We start from the raw sequence: 23,109 nt of genomic DNA on the forward strand, positions 1-23,109 counted from the left end.
TGGAATTGAAGCCCAAGATCAGCCATGATCGTATTGAATGGCGGAGCAGGCTCAATGGGCCATATGGTCCACTTCTGCTCCTATTTCTTGTGTTCTCGTGTAAGAGAAGGTGGTAATTGTGCAATCTGGAATTAAAAGCTAGTCTGATGATGGCCATGAAACCATTGTCGATTGTTGTAAAAACCCATCTGGTTCACTAATGTCCTTGAGGGAAGGAAATCTGCTGTCCTTACCTGGTCTGGCCAACATGTGACTCCAGACCCACAGCAATGTGGTTAACTCTTACATGCCCTCTGAAATGGCCTAGCAAGCCACTCAGTTGTACGTAACCGCTGCACAGTCAAGAAAAAGGAATGAAACCGGACGGACCACCGGCATCGACCTAGGCACTGGAAACGACAACGGCAAACCCAGCCCTGTCGACCCTGCAAAGTCCTCCTTACTAACATCTGGGGGCTTGTGCCAAAGTTGGGAGAGCTGTCCCACAGACTAGTCAAGCAACAGCCTGACATAGTCATACTCACGGAATCATACCTTACAGACAATGTCCCAGACACTGCCATCACCATCCCCTGGTATGTCCTGTCCCACCGGCAGGACAGACCCACCAGGGGTGGTGGTACAGTGGTATACAGTAGGGAGGGAGTTGCCCTGGGAGTCCTCAACATCGACTCCGGACCCCATGAAGTCTCATGGCATCAGGTCAAACATGGGCAAGGTAACCTCCTACCGATTACCACCTACCGCCCTCTCTCAGGGGATGATTCAGTATTCCACCATGTTGAACACCACTTGGAGGAAACACTGAGGGTGGCAAGGGCACAAAATGTACTCTGGGTGGGAGACTTCAATGTCCATCACCAAAAGTGGCTCGGTAGCACCACTACTGACCGAGCTGGCCGAGTCCTAAAAGACATAGCTGCTAGACTGGATCTGCGGCAGGTGGTGGGGGAACCAACACGAGGGAAAAACATACTTGACCTTGTCCTCACCAATCTGCCTGCCGCAGATGCTTCTGTCCATGACTGTATTGGTAGAAGTGACCACCACACAGTCCTTGTGGAGACGAAGTCCCACCTTCACATTGAGGATACCGTCCATCGTGTTGTGTGGCACTATCACCGTGCTAAATGGGATAGATTTTGAACAGATCTAGCAATGCAAAACTGGGCATCCATGAGCGTTGTGAGCCATCAGCAGCAGCAGAATTGTACTCAACCACAATCTGTAACCTCATGGCCTGGTATATCCCCCACTCTACCATTACCATCAAGTCAGGAGACCATCCCTGGTTCATTCAAGAGTGCAGGAGGGCATGCCAGGAGCAGCACCAGGCATACCTCAAAATGAGGTGTCAACCTGGTGAAACTACAACACAGGACTATCTGCATGCCAAACTGCTTAAGCAGCATGCGATAGACAGAGCTTAAGCGATCCCATAACCAACGGATCAGATCTAAGCTCTGCAGTCCTGCCACATCCAGCCGTGAATGGTGGTGGACAATTAAACAATGAACTGGAGGAGGTGGCTCCACAAATATCCCCATCCTCAATGATGGGGGAGCCCAGCACATAAGTGCGAAAGATAAGGCTGAAGCATTTGCAACAATCTTCAGCCAGAAATGCCGAGTTGATCCATCTCGGCCCCCTCCTGAAGTCCCCAGCATCAAAGATGCCAGACTTCAACCAATTCGATTCACTCCGCGGGATATCAAGAAACGACTGAAGGCACTGGATACTGCAAAAGCTATGGGCCCTGACAATATTCCGGCAATAGTACTGAAGACCTGTGCTCCAGAGCTTGCCGCGTCCCTAGCCAAGCTGTTCCAGTACAGCTACATCACTGGCATCAACCCGGCAATGTGGAAAATTGCCCAGGTATGTCCTCTTCACGAAAAGCAGGACAAGTCCAACCCGGCCAATGACCGCCCCATCAGCCTACTCTCAATCATCAGTAAAGTGCTGGAAGGTGTCATCAACAGTGCCATCAAGCGGCACTTGCTTAGCAATAACCTGCTCAGTGACGCTCAGTTTGGGTTCCGCCAGGGCCACTGAACTCCTGACCTCATTACAGCCTTAGTTCAAACATGGACAAAACAGCTGAACTCAAGAGGTGAGGTGAGAGTGACTGCCCTTGACATCAAGGCAGCATTTGACCGAGTATGGCATCAAGGAGCCCCAGCAAAACTGAGGTCAATGGGAATCAGGGGGAAAACCCTCTGCTGGCTGGAGTCATACCTAGCGCAAAGGAAGATGGTTGTGGTTGTTGGAGGTCAATCATCTGAGCTCCAGGACATCACTGCAGGAGTTCCTCAGGGTAGTGTCCTAAGCCCAACCATCTTCAGCTGCTTCATCAATGACCTTCCTTCAATCATAAGGTCAGAAGTGGGGATCTTCGCGGATGATTGCACAATGTTCAGCACCATTCGTGACTCCTCAGATACTGAAGCAGTCCGTGCAGAAATGCAGCAAGACCTGGACAATATCCAGGCTTGGGCTGATAAGTGGTAAGTTACATTCGCGCCACACAAGTGCCAGGCAATGACCATCTCCAACAAGAGAGAATCTAACCATCTCCCCTTGACATTCAACAGCATTACCATCGCTGAATCCCCCACTATCAACATCCTAGGGGCTACCATTGACCAGAAACTGAACTGGAGTAGCCAGAGAATACCGTGGCTACATGAGCAGGTCAGAGGCTAGGAATCCTGAGGCGAGTAACTCACCTCCTGACTCCCCAAAGCCTGTCCACCTTCTGCAAGGCACAAGTCAGGAGTGTGATGGAATACTCTCCACTTGCCTGGATGGGTGCAGCTCCAACAACACTCAAGAAGCTCGACACCATCCAGGACATAGCAGCCCGCTTGATTGGGCCCCCATCCACATACATTCACTCCCTCCACCACCGACGCACAGTGGCAGCAATGTGTACCATCTACAAGATGTACTGCAGCAATGCGCCAAAGCTTCTTAGACAGCACCTTCCAAACCCGCGACCCCAACCAATTCGAAGAACAAGGGCAGCAAATGCATGGGAACACCATCACCTGCAAGTTCCCTTCCAAGTCACACACCCTCCTGACTTGGAACTATATCGCCATTCCTTCACTGTCGCTGGGTCAAAATCCTGGAACTCCCTTCCTAACAGCACTGTGGGTATACCTACCCCACATGGAATGCAGTGGTTCAAGAAGGCAGCTCACCACCACATTCTCAAGAGCAGTTAGGGATCGGCAGTAAATGGTGGCCTAGCCACCAATGCCCACATCCCATGAATGAATTAAAACAAAAATCACCTTGCTTTCCAGTATATGCTGCAGTCTCTGTCCCAGTCACTTTTAGTACATAAGAAGTTAGAGCAGGAGTAGGGCCCTTTGAACCTGTTCCACCATACTGTAAGTTCATGGCTCAACTCCATTTTTCTCTATACCTCTTAATTTCCATCGTGCTCAAAAATCTATTGATCTCAGTTTTTGATATACTCAATCATTGAGTATCCACAGTTTTTGGGGTAGAGAATTCCAAAGCTTCACAACTCTCCAAGTGAAAACGTTTCTGCTCATCTCAGCCCTAAGTGGCTGATCCTTTATCCTGAGTCTGTGACCCCCTAGTTCTGGATTCTCCAGCTAGGAGAAACAGCTTCTTAGCAGCTCCTCTTTCAAGAAACGGTGCAGTTCCCTCTTGAAGGAATGCAGTGAGTCAGCGCCCAACACAACACATTCCAGAGGTACACTACATTCTGGGAAAAGAAGTAATCGGCGTACTTGAAGTTGCTTCAGTGGCCCTAGGCTAAGAAAGGGAAAAAGTAGCCAGAGTTCTCATTCCTGACTCTTATGCAGTAACTGCTGTTGTGGTATGTGTATGTAGTCTGTGAGGTCAGGATCGGGTCTAGCTCAGATTACTTCCATGGTCAAATTATAAGCACACGCATGAAGAATGGCTACATGGACAAGGTACAGAAGGGCTGATGGTGCCCGTGGAACGTGTCACAGTAAAAGTTAACACCTTGTGAAGCAGAAGGAGGAAAGCTAGTAGGCAATAAATACATAATGCATGTGCTTGGGTATCTGCTCACTCCTGTGCTTCGCCTTTAAACTGTAGCCAAACGCATCAAATTAAATGGTGTCTGCTCCAGATGTACTGTGGTACTGATTTGTTTTCTTCTCGCTGACCAAATTAAAATGAAAATTAGCAAGTGTGTTTGTGTAAGTAATTGTGTAAGAAACTGATACTTTTGATCCATTTCCGAGGAGTAGATCAATTCCCTTTACTGGAAAACTGTGGACAACACCTACAGTTACTATCACAGATATTATGTCACTCTCTAGGCATACTTTATACAAAGGTACAGGTATATGCTACCCGCCAATTCCATTTACTAAAACTTTAGCGTTCAAGGCGCTCTCTGGTGGAAACGTTATATCTTTCCCCAGCAGGAGGGTGTGGGTTGCTCCTGTGTCCCTGAGTATAATGATAGGTTTTCCTGCCTCACTTACAAGATATGGAGTTACTCTCCTCTTTGACAGAAATTCATTATAACTCTCAGCTATTTTATTCTTAACCGCTACACTCCTTTTAGTTTTAGCATATGGTTTCACAGCTGTCATTAAAGCTATAGCCTGATCTGCTATACTCTCAGTCAGACTCTTTTCCTCTGCACTAGCTTTGTATACCCCAACAAGTCCTATGGGTTTACTTCGAAATTTCCAGCGCTCTGAGCAAAGATGACTCGTTTTGTGGCAATAATAACACTTTGGCTTGCGAACCTCACTTCTACCCTTAGCACCTTCCTTTCTGACCTGAGGAGGTGATCCTGGGGCATTCCCAGCTGTTCCTTCTTGTCCCCGGCTCCTTTCACTCTCCCACTTGCTATCCTTCTCGGGTTTATGTGGGTGACGGACAAAATAGGTTGGCATATTTACAAGCTGAAAATAATCAGCAATGTCTGCTGCTTGCCTAGCTTTCAAAAGGTTATCTGTGAGTTCTCACTACTGAAGGAATGGAGTTTTTAAACTCTGCTAAGAGAATCAATTCTCAAATATGTGGTTTCTATCTTTAATGCCTGTATCCAACGATCAAAAGTAATTTGCTTCGCCCTTTCAAATTCTAAATATGTCTGCCCGCCGATCTCTGTCGGTTCCTAAACTTCTGACAGTGAGCTTCAGGGGCTAACTCATACGCAGCGAGAATAGACTTTTTGCCATCTCATAATCTTCAGAGGCCTCTTCAGAAAGCATGGCATAACCTTCATGAGCTCTGCCGACCAACCTGCCCTGCATAAGCAGTATCCAGCTTTCTTTCGGGCATTTCATCTGTTTGGCTATATTTTCAAAAGATATGAAAAATGCCTCTATGTCCCTTTCCTCGTACTTAGGAAGAGCCTGTATAAATTCAAAAACTTTTCGCTGGGTCCTGAGCTAAATTCAGGTTCTTCCTGACCTGAATTTTCCCTGGAATCAAGACTACCCTTTTGTCTTAGGTCCATCTCTTTTAACTTAAATTCCCTCTCTTTCTCTCTGTCTTCCAATTCAAGTTTTTTCGTTTCTAACTGAATCCTAGCCAATACCACTACATCACTCTTTGACCTACTACTTTCTTGTTCTTCGTATTCCCCTTCATCATCATCATCTTCTACTAATTTCAGATGTTTGGCTATTCTGTCAATTATCTCTGCTTTTTTGGCACCTAATTTCAATTCTAACCCTAATTTCGCTGCCAATTCTTTTAATTTTTTCTTAGTTAAAGTTATCAAGTCACTCAGGAAAACATTCTGCTTTCCCGAAAACTCTGCTGTAACCAGTAATGCCATTACAATGGTATAAACTGTACCTTATTCTACAAGAGATTTGGTTCTTTTATTTTTTTGTAATTGCTGTTAGATTTAGATCCCAACAATTGAGTTTCCAAGTGATATGATACCCAGATGCGAGCGAAATTAAATATGATGCCAGACGCAAGACCCCAATTTAAATGTTATCCAAGAGACAAGTAATTAATATGATCCCAAATGCAAGCCCTCCAAATTAGTCTGATTCTGATCTCAGATGCGAGTCACTCAATTAAATATAATTCAGTCACGAGCGAGCCCCCAGTTAATATGTTACGACATGACCGCTCAACACAAAGCCCCCAATCAAAATATATAATTCTGATTGCAGTGGGAGCAACGCACTGTCAATTCAGTCCCGTCACTCCACAGATTGCATAACCTATCACTTTAAACTTTCCAAATTCAAGAAAACCACAACTGAATTGAACCATCCATTAACCCCCGAATGAGGCGAACCAAAGCAGGTGTCTTTAGATCAACAAATGAACTGTTTATTAGAAAAAACTAAATACTTAAACACTAATAAGATAAAAACAACATTTAAAATAGTAAAATTAGTGTCCTTGCAGATTTACACTTCCCGATGAACAATCCTCTGATTAAAGTCCACTCGCAATCTTCCAGGGTCCGATGAGTAAAGGAAAACAGTCCGACCTCCGAAGCTTCAAACTTCTCTTTCTTCCAGCGATGACCATAGCAAATCAACAACATGCAACCACTTTCAGTAGAATCAATCTGGCTTTAGAATTTTGAAGGATAATAAAGAAAATGTCAATTTAAATTCTTCCTTCAGTTTAAATTAACAGAGATTTATGTTCAGTTCATGCTGGCCCAGCTGTCTCTGTTAGAACAATCTGTCTCAATAAAAAGCCAGTTTAAAAATCAATCACAACATTGTATATCGATCCTCAATCTTTGAGTGGCTGTATCCAAAGCAACCAGGATGCACCCTCTGAAACTGGTTGGTTCCCTCTCAGTATGGTTGTGTCCAACAGCAGCCAAAATGCACCTTCTCAGTAACTCCTGAGGTTTGCTTGTTAAAACAGTACTGATCCTTTGCTGTCTTCAAGACACATCACATATTCCCACCCCCCCCCCCCCTGCAAAAAAAAGGACATTAAAAAAATCACTCCGGTTAGAAGCAACAACTTTCTTTTATTCTTTGGCCTCCTTGTCTCGAGAGACAATGGGTAAGCGCCTAGAGGTGGTCAGTGGTTTGTGGAGCAGTGCCTGGAGTGGCTATAAAGGCCAATTCTCGAGTAACGGACTCTTCCACAGGCGCTGCAGATAAAATTGATTGTCGGGGCTGTTACACAGTTGGCTTCCTCCTTGCAATTCTGTCTTTTTTCCTGCCAACTGCTATGTCTCTTCGACTCGCCATTCTTTAGCCCCGCCTTTATGGCTGTCTACCAGCTCTGGTGATCACTGGCAACTAACTCCCACGACTTGTGGTCAATGTCACAGGACTTCATGTCACGTTTGCAGACGTCTTTAAAGCGGAGACATGGACGGCTGGTGGGTCTGATGCCAGTGACGAGCTCGCTGTACAATGCGTCCTTGGGGATCCTGCCATCTTCCATGCGGCTCACATGGCCAAGCCATCTCATGCGCTGCTGGCTCAGTAGGGTGTATATGCTGGGGATGTTGGCTGCCTCGAGGACATCTGCATTGGAGATACGGTCCTGCCACCTGATGCCAAGGATTCTCCGGAGATTCTCGGACCAGTGTGGAAACAACCAGAACCGGGAGCGGATAAATCCAGCGCGAGGCTCGGGGCCTTCACTTACCTACAGGAGCAGAGAGCAGTCGGACCTGTGGGGAAATAACCAGAACCGGGAGCGGATAAACCCAGCACGGGGCTCGGGGCCTTCATTTACCTTCAAGAGAGGAGAGCAGTCAGACCTCTTCCAGCGTGCCGGAGTTTTGAAAAGAAGAAAAAAAAAGCCAACAGTGACATCAAAGGAAAACTGCAAGGTGATTGCTGTCAGGGAATAGCTCTAAATAGCTGGGTAAATATCTAAGGTAACAAAGGTTTACAGTTTTTTTTTCATATATAGTAAGTATTTTTTTTTAGGGAGTTCTGTACTAACGAGGACCAGAGAAGAAGGGCCCTAGAGTAATTGATATTATTTGACATTAAGATCTTCCAAAAAGGTTAAGTCATGGCAGGAGAGCTCAAAGCCGTGGTGTGCTCCATGTCAGAAACCGGGGACATTTCCAGTACCCGTGACCCGAATGTGTGCCGTAAGTGTCTCCAGCTGCAGCTCCTGGAAGCCCGGTTTTCGGAGCTGGAGCGGCAGCTGGGGACACTGTGGAGCATCCACGAGGCGGAGAGTATAGCGGATAGCACGTATAGAGAGGTGGTCACACCGCAGGCTCAGACCACACAGGCAGGAGGCAAATGAGTGACCACCAGGCAGAGCAAGAGGACTGGGCAGGCAGTTCAGGAACCTCCTGTGGCTATTTCCCTGCAAAACAGATATACTGCTTTGGATACTGTTGGGGGGAATGGCGCCTCAGGGGAAAGCAGCAACAGCCCGATTCGTTGCACCACGGTTGGCTCTGCTGCACAGGGGAGGAGTAAAAAAGTGTGGGAGTGCAATAGTTATAGGGGATTTAATTGTATGGGGAATAGATAGGTGTTTCTGTGGCCACAAAAGAGACTCCAGGATGGTATGTTGCCTCCCTGGTACTAGGGTTAAGGATGTCTCAGAGCGGTTACAGGACATTCTGAAGGGGGAGGGTGAACAGCCAGTGGTCGTGGTACACATTGGTACAAACAACATAGGTTAAAAAAAAAAAGGATGAGGTCCTAAAAGCAGAATATAGGGAGCTAGGAAGTAAGTTGAAAAGCAGGACCTCAAAGGTAGTGATCTCAGGATTACTATCAGTGCCATGTGCTGGTCAGAGTAGAAATAGCAGGATATATTGGATGAATACGTGGCTGAAGAGATGGTGTGAGGGGGAGGGTTTTAGATTCCTGGGACATTGGGACCGGTTCTGGGGGAGGTGGTACCAGTACAAACTGGACGAGTAACACCTGGGTAGGACCGGGACTGATCTCCTCGGGGGAGTATTTGCTAGAGTGGTTGGGGAGGCTTTAAACTAAAATGACAGGGGGATGGGAACCTTTGCAAGGAGTCAGAGAAGGGGGGATCAAAGACAAGAACAAAAGATAGTAACGGGAATAAGAAAAGTGATAGGCAGAGAAATCAAGGGCCAGAATCAAACACGGCCACAGTGAAAAATAGTGGGAAGGGGACAAGTAATATTAAAAAGACAAGCCTTTACGCACAGAGCATTCGCAATAAAGTGGATGAATTATTCGTGCAAATAGATGTAAATAGGTGTGATATAGTCGGGATTACAGAGACATGGCTGCAAGGTGACCAGGGATGGGAATGAACATCCAGGGGTATTCAGTATTTAGGAAGGACGGACAAAAAATAAAAGGTAGTGGAGTTGCATTGCTGGTGAAAGAGGAAATTAACACAATAGTGAGGAAGGATATTAGCTCTGACGATGTGGAATCTGTATGAGTAGAGCTGAGAAACACTAAGGGACATGTTGGGAATGGCATTAAATAGGAAATTAGAGACACATGCCATAAAGGAACATCTGTAATTATGGGTGACTTTAATCTGCATATAGATTCTCTCTTCTCTCTCTCCCTTTGGCCTCCTTGTCTCGAGAGACAATGGGTAAACGCCTGGAGGTGGTCAGTGGTTTGTGAAGGAGCACCTGGAGTAGCTATAAAGGCCAATTCTGGAGTGACAGACTCTTCCACAGGCGCTGCAGATAAAATTGGTTGTTGGGGCTGTTGCACAGTTGGCTTTCTCCTTGTGCTTCTGTCTTTTTACCTGCCAACTGCTAAGTCTCTTCGACTCGCCACTCTTTAGCCCCGCCTTTATGGCTGTCCGCCAGCTCTGGCGATCACTGGCATCTGACTCCCACGACTTGCGGTCAATATCACGGGACTTCATGTCGTGTTTGCAGAGACATGGATGGCCAGTGGGTCTGATACCAGTGACGAGCTCGCTTTACAATGCGTCCTTGGGGATCCTGTCATCTTCCATGCGGCTCACATGGCCAAGCCATCTTGAGCGCAGCTGGCTCAGTAGGGTGTATATGCTGGGGATGTTGGCTGCCTCGAGGACTTCTGCGTTGGAGATAAGGTCTTAGTTTAGTTTAGAGATACAGCACTGAAACAGGCCCTTCGGCCCAACGAGTCTGTGCCGACCATCAACCACCCATTTATACTAATCCTACAGCAATCCCATATTCCGACCACATCCCCACCTGTCCCTATATTTCCCTACCACCTTCCTATACTAGGGACAACTTATAATGGCCAATTTACCTACCAACCTGCAAGTCTTTTGGCTTGTGGGAGGAAACCGGAGCACCCGGAGAAAACCCACGCAGACACAGGGAGAACTTGCAAACTCCACACAGGCAGTACCCAGAATTGAACCCGGGTCGCTGGAGCTGTGAGGCTGCGGTGCTAACCACTGCGCCACTGTATAGTTTGAGCAAATCAAATTAGTCACAACACCGTAGAGGAGGAATTCTTGGAGTGTATACAAGATGGTTTTCTGGACCAATACGTTGAGGAACCAACTAGAGAACAGGTCATTCTAGACTTGATATTGTGTAATAAGAAAGGAATAGTTGACAATCTAGTTGTGCGAGACTCCTTGGGGATGGGCGACCATAATATGATAGAATTCTTCATCAAGATGGAGAGTGACGTAGTTGATTCTGAGACTAGGGTTCTGAATCTTAGTAAAGGAAACTACGAAGGTATGAGGCACGAGTTGGCTATGATGGATTGGGAAACGTTACTTAAAGGGATGATGGTGGATAGGCAATGGCAAACATTGAAAGAGCGCGTGGATGAACTGCAACAATTGTTTGTTCCTGTCTGGCACAAAAATAAAACGGGGAAGGGAGCCAAACCATGGCTTACAAGAGAAATTAGAGATAGCATTAGATCCAAGGAAGAGGCATATAAATCTGCCAGAAAAAACAACAGACCTGAGGATTGGGAGCAGTTTAGAATTCAGCAAAGGAGGACCAAGGGATTGATTAAGAAGGGGAAAATAGAGTACGAGAGCAAGCTTGCAGGGAATATAAAAACTGAATGTAAAAGTTTCTATAGGTATGTGAAGAGAAAAAGATTGGTGAAGACAAATGTAGGTCCCTTACAGTTAGAATCAGGGGAATTTATTCTGGGGAACAAAGAAATAACTGACTAACTAAATGCATACTTTGGTTCTGTCTTCACAAAGGAGGACACAAATATCAAACCAGAAATGTTGGGGAACACAGGGCTTAGTGAGAGAGAGGATCTGAAGGAAATCAGTATGAGTAGAGAAATGGTGTTGGGGAAATTGAAGGGATTGAAGGCCGATAAATCCTCAGGACCTGATGGTATGCATCCCAGAGTACTTAAGGAAGGGGCCCTAGAAATAGTGGATGCATTGGTGGTCATCTTCCAAGATTCTATAGACTCTGGAACAGTTCCTACAGATTGGAGGGTAGCTAATGTAACCCCACTATTTAAAAAGGGAGGTAGAAAGAAAGCAGAGAATTATAGACCGGTCAGCCTGACGTCGGTAGTGGGGAAAATTCTGGAGTCCATTATCAAAGATTTTATAGCAGAGCACTTAGAGAACAGTGGTAGAAGTGGGCAGAGTGAGCATGGATTTACGAAAGGGAAATCATGCTTGATAAATCTACTAGAATTCTTTGAGGATGTAACTAGTAGAGTTGATGAGGAGGAGCCAGTGGATGTGGTTTATTTGGACTTTCAGAAGGCTTTCAACAAAGTCCCACAGAAGAGATTAGCGTGTAAAATTAAAGCGCATGGGATTGAGGGTAATGTATTGCAATGGATAGAAAACAGGATTTGACAGGGTAGATGCAGGAAGGATGTTCCCGATGATGGGGGAGTCCAGAACCAGGGGTCATAGTCTAAGGATACGAGGTAAATCTTTCAGGACTGAGATGAGGAGAAATTTCTTCACCCAGAAAGTGGTGAGCCTGTGGAATTAGCTACCACAGAAAGCAGTTGAGGCCAAAGCATTGTATGTTTTCAAGAAGGAGTTAGATATAGCTCTTGGGTCTAAAGGGATCAAAGGATATGGGGCAAAAGCGGGAACAGGTTACTGAGTTGGATGATCAGCCATGATCATGATGAATGGTGGAGCAGGCTTGAAGGGCCGAATGGCCTACTCCTATTTTCCATGTTTCTATGAGTTGTGACGCCAGTCTTGGCTGACATACGTTGTCCAGGCCTCGCTGCCATAGAGCAAGGTACTGAGGACACAGGCTTGAAACACTTGGACTTTTGTGTTCCGTGTCAGTGCGCCATTTTCCCACATTCTCTTGGCCAGTCTGGACATAGCAGCGGTCCCCTTTCCCGTGCACTTGTTGATTTCTGCATCGAGAGACAGGTTACTGGTGATAGTTGAGCCTAGGTAGGTGAACTCTTGAACCACTTCCAGAGCGTGGTCACTGATATTGATGGATGGAGCATTTCTGACGTCCTGTCCCATGATGTTTGTTTTCTTGAGGCTGATGGTTAGGCCAAATGTGTTGCAGGCAGCCGCAATCCTGTCGATGAGTCTCTGCAGACACTCTTCTGTGTGGGATGTTAATGCAGCATCGTCTGCAAAGAGGAGTTCGCTGATGAAGACTTTCCATACTTTGGTCTTCACTCTAAGACAGGCAAGGTTGAACAACCTGCCATCTAATCTTGTATGGAGGAAAATTCCTTCTTCTGTAGACTTGAACGCATGTGAGAGCAGCAGGGAGAAGATCCCAAACAGTGTAGGTGCGAGAACACAGCCATGTTTCACGCCACTCAGGATAGGAAAGGGGTCTGATGAGGCACCGCTATGTTGAATTGTGCCTTTCCTATTGTCATGGAATGAGGTGATGATACTTAGTAGCTTTGGTGGACATCCGATCTTTGCTAGTAGTCTGAAGAGACCATGTCTGCTGACGCGGTCATAGGCTTTGGTGAGATCAATGAAAGCAACGTAGAGGGGCATCTGTTGTACGCGGCATTTCTCCTGTAGCTGGCGAAGGGAGAACAGCATGTCAATGGTGGACCTCTCTGCTCAAAAGCCACACTGTGCCTCAGGGTAGACACGCTCAGCCAGCTTCTGGAGTCTGTTTAAAACAACTTTAACGAAGACTTTCCGCATTATGCTGAGCAGGGAGATTCCACGGTAGTTGTTGCAGTCACTTCAGTCACCCTTCTTCTTGTAGAGGGTGATGATATTGGCATTGCGCATGTCCTCTGGTACTGCTCCCTCAACACAGCACAGGCAAAGCAATTCACAGAATCACAGAATAATACAGTGCAGAAGAGGCCCTTTGGCCCATCGAGTCTGCACCGATACATTAAAACACCTGACCTGTCTACCTAATCCCATTTGCCAGCACTTGGCCCATAGCCTTGTATGTTATGACGTGCCAAGTGCTCATCCAGGTACTTTTTAAAGAATGTGAGGCAACCTGCCTCTACCACCCTCCCAGGCAGGGCATTCCAGACCGTCACCACCCTCTGGGTAAAAAAAGTTCTTCCTCAAATCCCCCTTAAACCTCCCGCCCCTCACCTTAAACTTGTGACCCCCTCGTAACTGACCCTTCAACTAAGGGGAACAGCTGCTCCCTATCCACCCTGTCCATGCCCCTCAAAATCTTGTACACCTCGATCAGGTCACCCCTCAGTCTTCTCTGCTCCAGTGAAAACAACCCAAGTCTATCCAACCTCTCTTCATAGCTTAAATGTTCCATCCCAGGCAACATCCTGGTGAATCGCCTCTGCACCCCCCTCCAATGCAATCACTTCCTTCCTATAATGTGGCAACCAGAATTGCACACAGTACTCCAGCTGTGGCCTTACCAAACCTCTGTACAACTCCAACATGACCTCTCTGCTTTTGTAATCTATGCCTCGATTGATAAAGGCAAGTGTCCCATATGCCTTTTTCACCACCCTATTAACCTGCCCTTCTGCCTTCAGAGGTCTATGGACAAACACGCCAAGGTCCCTTTGTTCCTCGGAACTTCCCAGTGTCAGGCCATTCATTGAATACTTCCGTGTCACATTACTCCTTCCAAAGTGTATCACCTCACACTTTTCTGCGTTAAATTCCATCTGCCACTTTTCTGCCCATTTGACCATCCCGTCTATATCTTCCTGTAACCTAAGACACTCCACCTCACTGTTAACCACTCGGCCAATCTTTGTGTCAGTTCATGGAGTGCTGAGAGTATAGCAGGCTTGGCACTCTTGATTATTTCAGGGGTAATGCCGTCCTTTCCTGGGGCTTTTCCACTGGCTAGAGCATCAATGGCATCAGTGAGTTCCGATTTTGTTGGCTGTTCGTCCAGCTCATCCATGACTGGCAGAGACTGGGCTGCATTGAGGGCGGTATCAGTGACAACATTTTCCCTGGAGTACTGTTCTAGGTAGTGCTCCACCCAGCGGTCCATTTGCTTGTGTTGGTCAGTGATCGTTGTCCCTGATTTAGACTTGAGGGGGGCGATCTTCTTCATGGTTGACCCAAAAGCACTCTTGTTGCCATCATACATTCCTCTGATGTTTCCGGTGTCGGAGGCCAGCTGAATACGACTGCATAGGTGTTGCCAGTAGTCATTTGCACAGCGCTACTTTAAGTGCTACGGATGTTAACTCGCTGGGGGCTTTCTTGTAGTTCAACAGTGCAGTGCGCTTAGCGGCTATGACAGGTTCCAGCTCTTCAAAGTGAGATTGAAACCAGTCTGCATTCCTCTTCGCACGTTTGCCAAAGGTGGTCATTGCTGAGTCATAGATGGCATCTCTGATGTGGGCCCACATCGTCTCTGCATCCCCTGCAGGAGTGTTTTGAAGGGCTTTTTCAAGTGAATTTAGAAACTTATGTAACAGTTGTGGATAAGAAATTCTGTTAATGTAAGTGCAGATAGTGTTAGTTTTATACTGCAGTTTTAATGTAGTAAAACGTCCCAAGGCGCTTCACAGGAGTGGGATCAAACAATATTTGACACAGAACCGCATAGAGATATTCAGACAGCTTAGTCAAAAGGGTAGGTTTTAGGATGGAATTCCAGCCTGAGGCCCAATCAGCTACAAAGGGCTTTGATAGGTTAAGTGAATGGGCAATGATCTGGCAAATGGAATATAATGTGGGAAAATGTGAAATTGTCCACTTTGGCAGGAAGAAGCATATTATCTAAATGGGAAGAGATAGCAGAGCTCCTGAGACGCAGAGGGATCTGGGTGTCCTAGTGCATGAAATACAAAAGGTTAGTATGCAGGTAGAGCAAGTAATTCGGAAAACTAATAGAATGTTATCGTTGATTGCGAGGGGAAGTGAATACAAACGTAGGGAGGTTATGCTTCAGTTATACAGGGCATTGGTGAGACTTCATCTGGAGTAGTGTGTACAGTATTGGTCACATTTAAAGAAGGATGTAAATGCGTTGGAAGCAGTTCACAGAAGGTTTACTAGACTAATAGCTGGAATGGGCGGGTTGTCTTATGAGGAAAGATTGGACAGGCTAGGCTTGTATCCGCTGGAGTTTAGAAGAGTAAGAGACGACTTGATTGAAACATATAAGGTCCTGAGGGATCTTGACAGGGTGGATGTGAGAAGGATGTTTCCCCTTGCAGGAGAATCTAGAACCAGGGGTCACTATTTAAAAATAAGGGGTCCGTCCATTTAAGACAGATGAGGAGAAATTTTTTCTCTGAGGGTCATGAGTCTTTGGAACACTCTCTTCCTCAAAAGGCAATGGAAGCAGAGTCTTTAAATATTTTTAAGGCAGAGGTCGATAGATTCTTGATAAACAAGGGGGTGAAAGTTTATTGGGGGTAGGCGTTCATGTGGAGTTGAGGTTACCATCAGATCAGCCATGATCTTGTTGAATGGCGGAGCAGGTTCTAGGGGCTGAGTGGCCTACTCATGCTCTTGCTTCTAATTTGTATGTAAGGCACGGCCACCAATTGTGAAGCCAAGGAAATGGATGTACAAGAGGCCAGAATTGGAGGAGTGCAGAGATCTTGGAGGTTTGTAGGGCTCAAGGAGCTTACACAGTGCCAGACTTTGCCCGAGGACAACTGGAGTCAACGGAAATCGGGGGGAAACTCTCCACTGGTAGGAGTCATACCAAGTGCAAAAGAAAATGGTTGTGCTTGTTGCAGGTCAATCATCTCAGCTCCAGGACATCACTGCAGGAGATCCTCAGGGTCGTGTCCAAGGCTCAACCATCTTTAGGTGCTTCAACAATGACAGCAGCGGGGATGTTTGCTGATGATTGCACAATGTTCAGCACCATTCGCAACTCCTCAGATACTGAAGCAGTCCGTGTAGAAGTCCAGCAAGACCTGGACAATATCGAGTCTTAGGCTGATAAGTTGCAAGTAACATTCATGCCACACAAGTGCCAGGCAATGACCATCTCCAACAAGAGAGAATCTAACCATCTCCCCTTGACATTCAACCTCATTACGATCGCTGAATCTCCCACTATCAACATCCTGGGTGTTATCATTGACCAGAAACTGAACTGGAGTAGCCATATAAATACCATGGCTACAAGAGTAGGTCAGAGGCTAGGAATGCTGTGGCGAGTAACTCACCTCCTGGCTCCCCGAAGCCTGCACCAACTACAAGGCACAAGTCAGGAGTGTGATGGAATACTGTCCACTTGCCTGGATGGTTGCAACTCCAACAACACTCAAGAAGCTCGACACCATCCAGGACAAAGCCGCCCGCTTGAATGGCACCCTATCCACAAACATTCACTCACTCCACCACCGAAGCACAGTGGCAGCAGTGTGTACCATCTACAAGATGCATGCAGCAATGCACCAAGGCTCCTTCGACAGCACCTTCCAAACCTGCGACCTCTATCAACTAGAAGGGCAAGGGCAGCAAATACATGGGAACACCACCTGCAAGTTCCCCTCCATGCCGCACACCATCCTGAATTTGAACTATGTCACCATTCCTTCACTGTCGCTGTGTCAAAATCCTGGAACTCCCTTCCTAACAGCACTGTGGGTGTACCTACCCCAAATGGACTGCAGCGGTTCAAGAAGGCGTGTATACCCATGTCCATGTACCTTGGTGATTCTGTACACATACTTATGCCAATCTATCAGTATATATTTTTAAGTTATTGAGAGACAGCCTAATGTTTATCAAGATTTATCAGGTTTCAACCAATTTTCCTTCTGTCTTCAAACAACATTTCTTGACCTTTTCCACTACTCTCCTGTTCGGCCTCCCATCTTTCACCCTCCCATCTTTCTCCTTCCATAAGCTTCAGCTTATCCAAAACTTTGCTTCCCATATCCTAAATCTCACTAAGTTCCATGTACCTGCGCTCACTGATCTACATTGGCTCGCAGCCTCAGTTTTAAAATTTGCATCCTTGTTTTCAAATCTTTCTATGGCCTTGTCCCTCCCTGTTTCTGTTGCCTCTTCCAACCCTACAGCCCTCTGATATCTCTGCATTCCTCCAACTCTGGCCTCTTTCGTATTCCTGATTTTAGACACTCCACCGTTGGTGGTCATGTCTTCAGATGCCGAGGCCTTAAGCTCTGGAGTTCTCTCCTTAAACCTCTCCGCTTCTGCATCTCTCTCTTGAAGATAATCCTTAAAACCTACCTCTTTGACCAAGCTATTGGTCACTAGTCCTAATATCTCATTATGCGGATAGGTGTCAAATTTTATTTGGTTATACTTCTGTGAAGTGGCTTGAGGCATTTTACTATGTTAAACGCGCTGCATAATTGCAACCTGTTGTTTTCTCATTTTGGTATGTTTTGTGCGGTAGGTGCAGTAATGCACACTGGTTTTATTGTAGTAAATACAGTACCTCAATATTGTAGTTTTCTGTTCAGCACAGTATTAGATGACAAGATTTGCTTCCCTGCACAAACTGAAGATAATACAATTCCTTTGAGCAGGTGAGGAATGGAAAACTAGACTTGATGGGCTGAATGACCGCCTTCTGTGCCGTAATGACTGAGAATCAGCGGTTTTTTGGGCCTTATAATCCAAGCGTCAAACATTACGAGAGAATGATTGAGTTAGAAAGAATTTTTCTTTCAGGTCTGGTACCTTGATCCAGACTGTTGGGTTGAAAATTTCCCCTCCCTGTTGCTCCTAAAAGTTTTAAGCGAAATGAGTTTTGAGCAATTTTAAAGCAGTTCCCAGTAGATGTGAATCCACAGCACAAATCTGCCCAAAATTCAGAAGCAGCTTTACTGAACTCAAAAGCCTGGAAGAACTGAATCAACCTGCATAGTTATAGTAGTCACTGGGAATTAATCAATACCTACTGATAATCAATTTTCCTCATTCATCAGGCTTAGCTACTCACAGCCAGGTTCCTGTGTTACTCACTCCATCTCTGCAATCCTGCTCCCTCTCTCTATCAGGCTCAATCAACCCTTTCACTGCAGCCCACCAGTATCACACTACATCTGTATCGCAGTTTTTGTTACGACAAGCAACCCCAACTCCAATCACAACACTGTAATGTAAATGTGGTGGCATTAGTGCCTCTGGCACACAGAGTCCTCTATCTCAATCAATGCTTTTCCCCCTATGCCACTGATGGTGATGGGGCAACATAAGACAACACTGGATCCTACAATTTGCCATTTATTCTGGCCATATCAAACCCACTCCTTTCACCATTCCCATCATGGACCCAATCCCAACTATTTAATCCCAAGTATTTAGCCATGGCTCAATGGGTAGCACTGTTGCCTTTGAATTAGCCAGTCTGGGTTTAAGTCCCATGCCAGAGATTTGAGCAGTGTCACTCCAGTGCAATACTGAGAGTGCAGCTGTCTGTAAATGATCCCCCGGTACTATTCAAAAAAGAACAGGGGTGTTCTCCCCAGTGTTCTAGCCAATATTGATCCCTCAGCTGGAATTCTATATATATATATATAAAAATAAAAATGACTTGTTGGCTAATTGGTCCTTTAAACTCGTGTCCTTTAACTCAGCATTCAGTAGCCGTGGCTCAGTGGTAGCACTCTTGTCTGAGTCAGAAAGTTGTCTGTTAAAGCCAAAGACTTGAATGCATAATCTAGGCTGGTACTGAGGGAGTGATGCACTGTCAGAGGTGGAATCTTCAATGTGACGTTGAGCCAATGCTCTGTCTACCTCCTCAGTTGGATGTAAAAGATCCTGTAGCACTATTCGAAGAAGAGCAGGGGAGTTCTCTCCCATGTCCTGGCCAATATAATTATAACAGCTGACCTCACTGATGTTTCTTGGGAGCTTGCTGTGCACAAATTGGCTGCCCAATTTCCTACATGCCAACAGTGACCACATATAAAAAGTACTTATTGCCTGTAAAGCATTTGAGGGGTGTCCTGCAGATGTGAAATGAACTACATAAATACAATAAAAACAGAAAATGCTGGAAATATTCAACTAGTCAGACAGCGTCTGTGGAGAGAGAAATAAAGTTAACCTTTCAGGTCGATGACTTCATCGGAACTAGAAAAAGTTGGGGATAAACAGGTTTTAAGCAAGTACAGAGGCAGGGAAAGGCAGGAGGGGAGTAAAGAACAAAAGGAAGGTTATGTGATAGGATGGAACGCAGAAGAGACTGAATGGCAAAGGGGCTGATGGTGCAAGGCAAAAAGGGTAACGGAACAAGAAAAGAAATAAAAGATGGGTTTAGAGAAGGTGTAAATGGCAACAGCAGAATCATTACCACAGCTGCTGAGTGGGAAAAAAAATGGGAGCAGTGGTTATGATCTGAAGTTATTGAACTCAATGTTGAGTCCAGAAGGCTGTAAAGTGCCTAGTTGAAAAATGAGGTGCGATTCCTCAAGCTTCCTTTGAGCTTCATTAGAATAATGTAAGAGGCCAAGGACAGAGAGGTCAAAGTGGGAGTGGTGCAGAGAATTAAAATGATGGGACCAGAAACTAGGAGTCACGCTTGCGGACTGAATAGAGGTGTTCTGCAAAGTGGTCACCCAAACTTCATTTGGTCTCTTCGTTGTAGAAGAGACTACATCATGAACAGCAAATACAGAATGCTTAATTGAATGAAGTGCAAGTAGATTGCTGTTTAATCTGGAAGATGGGAAGAAAGGAGGTAAAAGGGCAAGCGTAAGAATGTGATAGAATACTCTCCACTTGCCTGGATGAGTGTAGCTTCAACAACATCAAGAGGCTCAACACTATCCAGAACAAAGTTGCTTGATTGGCATCTCATCCATCACCATAAACATTCACTCCATCCACCATCAGCACACAGTGGCAGCTGTGTGTACCATCTACAAGATGAACTGGCGCAACTCGCCAAGCTGCTTTAACAGTACCTCCCAAATCCACAACCTCTACCATCTAGAAGGTCAAGGGCAGTAGGTGCATGGGGACACCACCGAGTGCAGGTTCCTCTCCAAGTCACACACCATCCTGACTTGGAACTACATCAGCTGTTCCTTCATCGTTGCTGGTTCAAAATCCTGTAACTCCATACCTAACAGCCCTGTAGGAGTTGTTTCACCATATGGCTGCAGTGTTTCAAGAAAACAGCTCACCACCACCTTCTCGAGGGCAATTAGGGATGGGCAATAAATGCTAGCCTTGCCAGAGGTGCCCACATTCCTAGAATGAATTTTTAAAAAAGTTCATTTTGACTTGCAGCCGAATGCCCCTTTGGTGTAACCTAGTATTTGATCGCGTAGTTGATATCGGTTTCATATTCACTGACTACCCTTCCATCTTGTACACATTTGCTGTTTCCTGTTCCAATGTATATTTTACATTACATTAAATTAAATCCAAGTATCTATCTGCTTAATAAATCCAGAATGCTGTTTGTGTCCCTCACGTTTGTCACCTGGCTACATTGCTTGGTGTAATCAACAAATCTTTATAATGCAACAAGTATTCAGTACTAAGAGATTTATTTATTTCCACTTTCCCTGTTTTCTGCTGCCAAACCAGTTTCAATATGTGTAACTAATTTGTAATTAATCCCAAGAGCTTCAGTCGTTTAAAGGCTTCACATGTGAAACTTTATCAAATGCTTTCTAAAAGTCTAATTAAATTATAACAATTGGATAGCCAACATCTACTAGTTTAGCCACATCCTTGAAGAACTCTAGAAGATTATGCTAACTACCTATTTTAAATAATTTTGTTAGGCTAAAGAAATAAGGCTAAACATGAAGGTGATAATTTGAATTTGGGAGATTGGGAACCAATGTAGGTCAACAAGAACAAGAATTGTTGAGTGGGACAATTTAAGAAGGAAGGTAACTTTAAAAAAAAAAGCCTTTGTGCCAATGCTAGAATTCACCACCTCACTTTTGGACCAGTGCTTCATAGGAGAGCCAATGTAGAAATGAACCAGACTCCCAAGTAGAAATTTTCCCTTTAAAAACTGAATGACCACAGGTTTGTTCAAAACTGTGCAGTTAGTTTCTGCTCGTAAAGTTGTACGCTGAAATTCACTGTATGATTACCTTGGATCTTTGGATTCCATTAGAACGTTACTTTATTTTGGTGGTAAATATTCATGAACCCAGTACTCACCCAGAAGCTTCAAGCGGGTAGGACAGTGCAGTCTTCAACCCCAGATGGTCTATCTTTCCTAACCCTGTTAACACAAGTTTTATTTTGTGCCTTTTCTCTTACAGTAAAGAAATCTTGCATGGCATATCATTCACTGTTCCACCCGGACACACGGTGGCCCTAGTAAGTTTACTGCATTGTGTTAGTGATGTGTCTCTTGTTTCGAGTGCCGCCAAACCTGGTTCAAATTGATACACGTACCTTCAATATCAGTGGAATGAAATCGGATTGTGGCAAGTATTCACAAACCCAATGCTCACCTAGGCAGAGGGCCGCATCTAATTCTCACCCGGGTAGAAGGTCCCATTTATTCACACAGGTAGCGGGCCACCTGATAACCAGATAGTGATATTCATTCGTGCATGGATAATTTATAGGAAGAACCCAAATCATTCTCATAGATCTGCAACTACTGATGTTTGATTTTTCTGGACAATACACATTGTAGATGGAAGCATTATCACCACAAGGGCTGCAGCAGTTCAAAGAGAAGGCCCACCACCATTTTCTCTAGACAACTAGGAATGAGTAATAAATTCTAGCCACATCCTGGGAATGAATTTTTAAGAAAAGGACTAGTAAAATGAAGGCCCTATCCAGGACATTATAGTCATAGAGGTATACATCACTGAAACAGGCCCTTCGGCCCATCGTATCTGTGCCGTCCATCAAGCACCTATCTATTCTAATCCCATTTTCCAGCACTTGGCCCGTAGCCTTGTATGCTATGACATTTCAAGTGCTCATCTAAATACTTCTTAAAAGTTGTGAGGGTTCCTGCCTCAACCACCCCTTCAGGCAGTGTGTTCCAGATTCCAACCACCGTCTGGGTGAAAAGATTTTTCCTCAACTCCCTTACCTAAAATCTATGCCCCCTGTATATTGACCCCTCTGCTAAGGGAAAAGGTTTCATCCTATCATATCAATGCCCCTCATAATTTTGTATACCTCAATCAGGTCCCCCCTCAGCCTTCTCTGCTCTAAAGAAAGCAACCCTAGCCTACCCAGTCTCTCTTCTCCTCCAGCTAAGGCAACATCCTGGTGAATCTCCTCTGCACCCTCTCCAGTGCAATCAAATCCTTCCTATAGTGTGGTGACCAAAACTGTACACCGTACTCCAGCTGTGGCCTAACTAGCATTTTATACAGCTCCATCATAACCTCCCTGCTCTTATATTCTGTGTCTCGGCTAATAAAGGCAAGTATCCCATATGCCTTCCTAACCACCTTATCTACCTGTGCTGCTGCCTTCAGTGATCTATGGACAAATACACCAAGGTCCTCTGACCCTCTGTACTTCCTAGGGTCCTACCATCCATTGTCTATTCCCTTGTTAGTCCTCCCAAAATGCATCACCTCACACTTCTCAGGATTAAATTCCATTTGCCACAGCTCCACCCCTCTTACCAGCCCATCCTTATTATCCTGTAATCTAAGGCTTTCCTCCTCACTATTTACGACACCACCAATTTTCATGTCATCTGTGAACTTAATGATCATACCTCCTATATTCACGTCTAAATCATTAATGTACACTACAAACAGCAAGGGACCCAGCACCAATCCCTGTGGTACACCACTGGTCACAGGTTTCCACTCGCAAAAACAACCCTTGACCATCACCCTCTGCCTCCTGCCA

General features: G+C 45.4%; 1 protein-coding gene across 2 annotated transcripts in view; it reads left to right on the forward strand.

Moving 5' to 3' along the window:
• Window positions 1–23,109, forward strand: part of abcb6a (ATP binding cassette subfamily B member 6 (LAN blood group) a) — a 226,443-nt gene that overhangs the window by 90,511 nt on the left and 112,823 nt on the right. For both annotated transcript variants that reach the window (XM_068034765.1, XM_068034764.1), the window contains exon 14: window positions 21,537–21,594. In XM_068034765.1, coding sequence (XP_067890866.1) covers window positions 21,537–21,594 — 58 coding nt within the window. The remainder of the gene's footprint in view (window positions 1–21,536; window positions 21,595–23,109) is intronic.

This window comes from Heterodontus francisci, chromosome 7, assembly GCF_036365525.1.
Source record: "Heterodontus francisci isolate sHetFra1 chromosome 7, sHetFra1.hap1, whole genome shotgun sequence".
In the NCBI taxonomy this organism is placed as follows: Eukaryota; Metazoa; Chordata; class Chondrichthyes; order Heterodontiformes; family Heterodontidae; genus Heterodontus; species Heterodontus francisci.